Source organism: Cervus canadensis, chromosome 29 (assembly GCF_019320065.1).
Source record: "Cervus canadensis isolate Bull #8, Minnesota chromosome 29, ASM1932006v1, whole genome shotgun sequence".
NCBI lineage: Eukaryota > Metazoa > Chordata > Mammalia > Artiodactyla > Cervidae > Cervus > Cervus canadensis.
The window spans coordinates 24,794,170-24,802,088 of record NC_057414.1 but is presented as its reverse complement, the minus strand read 5'-3'; the positions used below and the strand labels follow the sequence as shown (position 1 = coordinate 24,802,088).

At 41.0% G+C, this 7,919-nt stretch overlaps 1 protein-coding gene across 1 annotated transcript; it reads left to right on the top strand.

Moving 5' to 3' along the window:
• The first annotated feature begins 6,716 nt into the window (after positions 1-6,716).
• On the top strand, positions 6,717-7,559 carry LOC122431380 (olfactory receptor 148-like). The gene has a single exon (XM_043452679.1). It carries the CDS (start codon positions 6,717-6,719, stop codon positions 7,557-7,559), a length of 843 nt encoding a protein of 280 aa, XP_043308614.1.
• The last annotated feature ends 360 nt before the right edge of the window (positions 7,560-7,919 follow it).

Genomic DNA, 7,919 nt, shown 5'->3' with positions numbered 1-7,919 from the left:
GAAAACTCTTGCACTGTTGGTGGGAATGTAAACTGATACAGCCACTATGGAGGTCAGTATGGAGATTCCTTTAAAAAATAGGAATAAAACCACCATATGACCCAGCAGTTCCACTCCCAGGCATATACTCTGAGGAAACCAAAATTGAAAGAGACACATGTATCCCATTGTTCACTGCAGCACTATTTACAATAGCTAGAACATGGAAGCAACTTAGATGTCCATCAACAGATGAATGGATAAAGAAGCTGTGGTATATATGCACAATGGAATATTCAGTTCAGTTCAATTAGGTTCAGTCGCTCAGTCATGTCCGACTCTTTGTGACCCCATGAAGAGCAGCACGCCAGGCCTCCCTGTCCATCACCAACACCCAGAGTTCACCCAAACCCATGTCCATTGAGTCGATGATGCCATCCAACCATCTCATCCTCTGTCATCCCCTTCTCCTGCCCTCAATCTTCCCCAACATCAGGGTCTTTTCAAATGAGTCAGCTCTTCGCATCAGGTGGCTAAAGTATTGGAGTTTCAGCTTCAGCATCAGTCCTTCCAATGAACACCCAGGACTGCTCTTCTTTAGGATCGACTGGTTGGATCTCCTTGCAGTCCAAGGGACTCTCAAGAGCCTTCTCCAATACCACACTTCAAAAGCATCAATTTTTCAGTGCTCAGCTTTCTTTATAGTCCAACTCTTACATCTATACATGACCACTGGAAAAACCATAGCCTTGACTAAACAGACCTTTGTTGGCAAAGTAATGTCTATGTTTTTTAATATGCTGTCTAGGTTGGTCATAACTTTCCTTCCAAGGAGTAAGCGCCTTTTAATTTCATGGCTGCAATCACCATCTGCAGTGATTTTGGAGCCCAAAAAAACAAAGTCAGTCAGTTTCCACTGTTTCCCCATCTATTTGCCATGAAGTGATGGGACCAGATGCCATGACCTTAGTTTTCTGAATGTTGAACTTTAAGCCAACTTTCTCACTCTCCTCTTCCACTTTCATCAAGAGGTTCTTTAGTTCCTCTTCACTTTCTACCTTAAGGGTGGTGTCATCTGCATATCTGAGGTTATTGATATTTCTCCCGGCAATCTTGATTCCAGCTTGTGCTTCCTCCTGCCTAACGTTTCTCATGATGTACTCTGCATATAAGTTAAACAAGCAGGGTGACAATATACAGCCTTGACATACTCCTTTTCCTATTTGGAACCAATCTGTTGTTCCATGTCCAGTTCTAACTGTTGCTTCCTGACCTGCATACAGGCTTCTCCAGAGGCAGGTCAGGTGGTCTGGTATGCCCATCTCTTTCAGAATTTTCCACAGTTTATTGTGATCCCCACAGTCAAAGGCTTTGGCATAGTCAATAAAGCAGAAATAGATGTTTTTCTGGAACTCTTGCTTTTTCGATGATCCAGAGGATGTTGGCAATTTGATCGCTGATTCCTTTGCCTTTTCTAAAACCAGCTTGAACATCTGGAAGTTCACAGTTCACGTACTGCTGAGGCCTGGTTTGAAGAATTTTGAACATTACTTTACTAGCATGTGAGATGAGTGCAATTGTGCAGTAGTTTGAGCATTCTTTGGCATTGCCTTTCTTTGGGATTGGAATGGAATATTACTCAGCCATAAAAAGAAACACATTTGAATCAGCTCTAATGAAGTGGATGAACCTAGAACTTATTATACAGAGTGAAGTGAGTCAGAAAGAGAAAGATATATACCCTATTTTAACACATGTATTTAGAATCTAGTAAAATGATACTGAAGAATTTACTTACAGGGCAACAGTGGAGAAACAGACATAGAGAATAGACTTATGGATATGGGGAGAGGGGAGGAGACAATGAGATGTATGGCAAGAGTAACATGGAAACTTACATTACTGTTTGTAAAACAGATAGCCAACTGGAATTTGGTGTATGGCTCAGAAAACTCAAAAAGAGGCTCTGTATCAACCTAGAGGGGTGGGATGGGGGCGGGGGAGATGGGAGAGAACTTCAAAAGGGAGGGAAAATATGTATACCTATGGCTGACTCATGTTGAGGGTTTGCCAGAAAACAGCAAAATTCTATAAAGCAATTATCCTTCAATAAAAAATAAATTAATTTAAAAAAATAAAGGAAGGAAACTGACTCTGGATGGATGCTACTAGATGGATGAAGCTTGAGATTATTTTAAGTGAAATAAGCAGCCACAAAAAGACAAATTCTGTAGAATTCCATCTATACAGGGTGTTTAAAGTAGTTAGATGACAGATAAGAAGGTAGGAAGTTGTTTGCCAGGGGCTGGGGGAGAAGAAGACACATTTGTTACTCACTCCTGGTGTCCAACTCTTTGAGACATCAGGTACTGTAGCCCACCAGGCTCCTCTGTTCATGGAATTCTCCAGGCAAGAATACTAGAGTGGGTTGCCATTCCCTTCTCCAGAGGATCTTCCTGACCCAGGGATTGAACCTGGGTCTCCCACATTACAGCCAGAGACTTCTTTACTGTATGAACCACCAGGGAAGACCCAGGGGAAGAGAGATTATTGTTTAATGTATATAGTTTCCTTCTGCAAGGTGAAAAAGTCCTGAAGTTATAGTATGAATATACATAGCACTACTGAACTGTATACTTAAAATGGTTAAGATGATAAATGTAATGCTTTGTACTGCTTTTCCACTATTTAAAAATGAGGCTCCTTTGGAATAGACATGTACACACTGCTGTATTTAAAATGGATAATCTACTGTATAGCACAGGGAAATCTCCTCAATGTTATGTGGCAACCTGGACAGGAGGGGAATTTGGGGGAGAACGGACACATGTATATGTATGACTGAGTCCCTTTGCTCTTCACCGGAAACTATCACAACATTGTTAATCAACTATACTCCAATATAAAATAAAAAGTTAAAAACATTTAAAAAATAAATAAAAATAAGCCTCTTTATCTGGTTCTCACATATCCTGGGATTTTTGAGTTTGCTAGTTCTCTCCTTTTTCTTATAACTTCATCTACTCTTGAACCTACTCAAATCACTGTTAAATTGCTGAATACCTCAGTTTGGTGTTTGGTGTGGGCAGAGAAAAGTCTAGTCTAGGGTAGGCTCCACTGGGGTATGCCTGGAGTTATCATTAGTGTCCTTACTCCTTACCAGACAGAGTGAAATGTGATTGCTTTACAAGTATAATCTAGTTTACTTAAAAAAAATGCTGAGATCACCTTACTTAAGGTGAAACAAGGTTAAGGGGTGCTGGATAAATCTCTGTGACTTTCTTAGGTTTTTGTAAATAGAATTAGAATTCCATCTCCAAACCTCTTACAGCTATCCTCAACATAGCAATTTTGCAAAAATTTTGAAAGTAAGTATTTGACCATTTACATACATACACCAAGGCTTCCCTGCAGCTCAGTGGTAAAGATTCCACCTGCAGTGCAGGTTTTGTCTCTGGGTCGGGAAGATCCACTGGAGGAGGAAATGGCAACTCACTCTGGTAATCTTGCCTTGGAAATCCCATGGACAGAGGAGTCTGGTGGGCCACAGTCCATGGGGTCACAAAGAGTCAGACAGTACTGAATGACTGAGTACACACACACACAATACATACACATACACACAAACACACACACACACACACACACACCCCAAAATATCTTACCTCCCTTTGTTTTCCTTTCAGTACCTCATATTATCTCTTATTCCTGTCTTCAAACCATGCAAGCAACCTCCTTTTTTATACCTTCTCTTTTTCCCACATTACTCAATGTCTTGTCTTCTTTATTTAATTTTCCTTCCAAGCCTTCCTAACCCTAATTTTAACCTTAACCCTGAATATACCCCTACAGACCAAGGTCAATTTAATGGTGTTTATGTCCTAGGCTTGATTCTGCTGACAAAGATTCATATAGTCAAGGCTATGTTCTTCCCAGTGGTCATATACAGTTTGAAAGCTGGATCAGAAAGAAGGCAGAGTGCCAAAAAAAATGATGCCTTCAAACTCTTGTTCTAGAGAAGACTCGTGAGAGCCCCTTGGACAATAAGGGGATCAAACCAATCAATCTTAAAGGAAATCAACCCTGAACACACATTGGAAGGACTGATGGTGAAGCTGAAGCTCCAGTATTTCAGTCACCTGAAGCGAACAGCCAAATTATTGGAAAAGTTTCTGACCCTAGAAAAGATTGAGGGCAAGAGGAGAAGGTGGCAACAAAAGGTGAGATGGCTGGATGGCAACACAGATGCAATGGACTTGAACTTTGGCCAACTTTGGAAGACGGTGAGGGACAGGGAGGTCTGGCGTGCTGCAGTCATAGGGTCACAAAGAGCTGGACACGACTGAGTGACTGAATAACAACAACAGCTTTGTAGTTAAAGGTATGATTATCATCTTTTTTATTTGTACAGACTGTACAGTTTTTTTCAAGTCAGTCTTCTTGCTTCGAAGTATTAAAAATAATCAAGGATAAATCGGATGGTAGGATTACTCACTTTAATAACCTTTTATCATTAGTTAGGTTTGCAACAAAAATATTAAGCTTACTTTTCAAATTGAATTCCAGATGTACTTGGAATAATGTAGCTACCTAAATACGAACTAAGATGTCAAGTACTATAAAAATTAAATTTCAAATTATAGCTTAAAATTCTATATGACCTCCTAGAATGTTTCTTCCCCATTTTCTCCTGGCTTAGGCCTTTATTTCCTTTAAACTTTGGAGGACTGTCCAACTCTATTCCATTGTACCCCATATCCTGGACACAGAGGTGGGCATGAGATTCAGCCAAAGAAATCAGATTTGAATCTGAGACCCTGGAAGCAATTGGTGGTTGAATCTGAATCACATGATGGCAGGGCCCTGAGAATACACCACAAGTTCTTACTGTTGAGGAGCTGCCCTAGTTCTTAGCCTTCCATGAGCCCAGTTTTTCATCAATTTCTTTAGTTTTTGAAGCTACTACAGTTACTATTTCTTACAATAAATTGATCCTATTAACACAAGTATCAAAATAATATGTATGTATGTATGTATGTGTTAGTTGCTCAGTAGTGTCCAACTCTTTGTGACCCCATGGACTGTAGGCACCAGGATCCTCTGTCCATTGGATTTTCCAGGCAAGAATACTGGAGTGGGTTGCCATTCCATTCTCCAGAGGAAATCCCAACCCAGGGGTCAAACCTGGGGACTCCTGTATTGAAGGCATATTCTTTACCATCTGACCCACCAGAGAAGCCCCAAAATAACATAATTCATTAATTAAAACAACATATACACATGAAAAAGCAGTAAATACATAAATGTACCTATAAATATGTGATATGTGTGCCAAATGAATTTTTAAATTGTTATTATTCCATTGACATGTATTTAACAAAGATAATCATAAAAGATTTCATCTTTAATCCGTTTCCTTCTCTTTCTGTCTCGTTACTAAGGTGTAATTATACCAAGCAGTTAATTGCTTCCTTGCTTAACAGGCTCTCTGACTTGGGGGATTAACACGCAAAGGAAGACCAAGGTTACTTAAAGCTTGTTTGGGAATTATTGCAGTTCCTAGAGTCAAAGAGGAAATAATATTGCAAGAAAGAAAAGCACACTGAGATTTTTGACATTCTGTTTGAAAGTGATGGGAAAAGAGAAGAATTCTGAAGGTCTACCAGCAAACTGCAAGCGGATGAGAATTCTGCAGGACAAGACTGCTTCCTTTTCCCGCAGTAGGAGAGAAAAGTGACATTCAACTCAAATAGCACCAGCCAGTTATGTTCCCTCTTTGCCTTGTTAGTTCCCAAATTTTGTGTCCTTTTTTTTAAAAATAATTGATTCTCACCCTCTCCCACCCATCATAACCACCAAAATAAAATAAAGTAAGCACAGAGCTAGAACTAGATAGGGTTTTAGGCAGTAGAATTGATGGATTGATCTATGATCCGATGACTTCACTGTGTTGGAAAAGTTAAAGCAATTTGGAAAAGATATGGAGGTGTTCAAAAAATGAAAATAGGAAAAGAGTCTCTAATATGCATACTCCTGAGCTGTCTACTGCCATAAAGTTGTTGTAGTTTAGTCGCTAAGTCCTATCTGACCCTTTTGTTACCCCATAGACTATGGCCTGCTAGGCTGCAGTGTGTGTGGGATTTTCCCAATAGGAATACTGGAATAGGTTGCCATTTCCTTCTCCAGGGGATCTTCCAGACCCAGGGATTGAACTTGAGTCTCCCACTTCTCCTGCATTGCAGGTGAATTCAATACCACTGAGCCACCAGGAAAGTACTTCCTAGCCCCTCAGTGTTCTTGGTAGAATTTCTAATTAACTTCAACATCATCTTGATGTTTAAACAAAGGTTGTAGTTGTTAGTATCACTAAGTCATGTCTGACTTTTATGCCATCCCATAGACTGTAGCATGCCTGGCTCCTCTACCCTCCACTATCTCCCAAAATTTGTTCAAGTTTAAGTCTATTGAGTCATTGATGCTCTCTAACCATCTCACTCTCTGCCACCCTCTTCTTTTTCCTTCAATCTCCCAGCATTAGGGTCTTTTCCAAGGAGTTGGCTCTTCAGATCAGATGGCCAAAACTTTTCAGCTTCAGCAACAGTCCTTCCAGTGAATATTGAGGATTGATTTCTTTTTGGATTCAGAGTGGTGATGAATGTATTGGTATTGTGTCTTTCACAGCCTGCACCTTCATGCTTCCCTGTCTTTGGTCTCCCGTAGACCTTCCTCCCAAGAACATGAGGAGCCACACAGAGCTGAATGAGTTCATCCTACTGGGAATACCTCAGACAGAGGGACTGGAGACTGTGCTCCTTGTCATCTTCTCATTTATTTACCTCTTCACCCTACTGGGAAATTTGCTCATCCTTCTAGCAATTGTCTCCTCCTTGACCCTTCACACTCCCATGTACTTCTTCTTGGGTCTCCTATCAATTTTGGACATGCTGTTCCCCTCTGTCACCTGTCCCAAGATGCTATTCTATCTCTCTGGCCAGAGCCGAGCCATATCTTACAAGGGATGTGCTGTTCAGCTTTTCTTTTATCATTTCCTGGGTTCTACGGAAGGCTGCCTCTATTCTGTGATGGCTTATGATCGGTTTGTTGCCATCTGTCACCCACTGAGGTATATGCTCATCATGAGACCTGGAGTCTGTGTTGGTTTGGTCGTGGCAGCCTGGTTGGTGGGTTGTCTTCAGGCCACCGTCCTGACATCCTTTACCTTTCAGCTACCCTACTGTGGCCCCAATCGGGTGGACCACTTCTTCTGTGACATTCCTGCTGTCCTACCCCTGGCCTGTGCTGACAGCTCGCTGGCCCAGAGAGTGGGTTCCACTAATGTTGGCTTTCTGGCTTTAATGCTTTGGTTGAGTGTTTGTATCTCCTACACATGCATTGGGATTTCCATTTTGAGGATCCATTCAGCAGAGGGCAGGCAGAAAGCTTTCTCCACCTGCAGTGCCCACCTCACTGCCATCCTCTGTGCCTATGGACCTGTAATCATCATCTATCTGCAGCCCACACCCTACCCGTTTCTCAGTGCCATGGTGCAAATATTAAATAATATTGTCTCACCATGCTGAACTCATTAATCTATTCTTTAAGGAACAAGGAGGTGAAAAGCTCACTAAAGAGGGTATTCTATAAAGTAGTATTTACTGCTCTGGACTAAATTATGAGTTTTGTAAAGGATTTTAGATTTATTGTCTTTTAACTCCATTCTCCTATTTCTTCTTTGAAAAAAAAAATTGTAGTATAGCTTTCTTACAATGTTGTGTTCATTTCTTCTGTACCTTAAAATTAATCAGCCATACCCACGCATGTGCTAAGCTGCATCAGTCGTGTCTGACTCTTTGCAACTCCATGGACTATAACCCACAAGGCTCCTCTGTCCATGGGATTCTCAAGGCAAGAATACTGGAGTAGGAGCTATTTCCTACTCC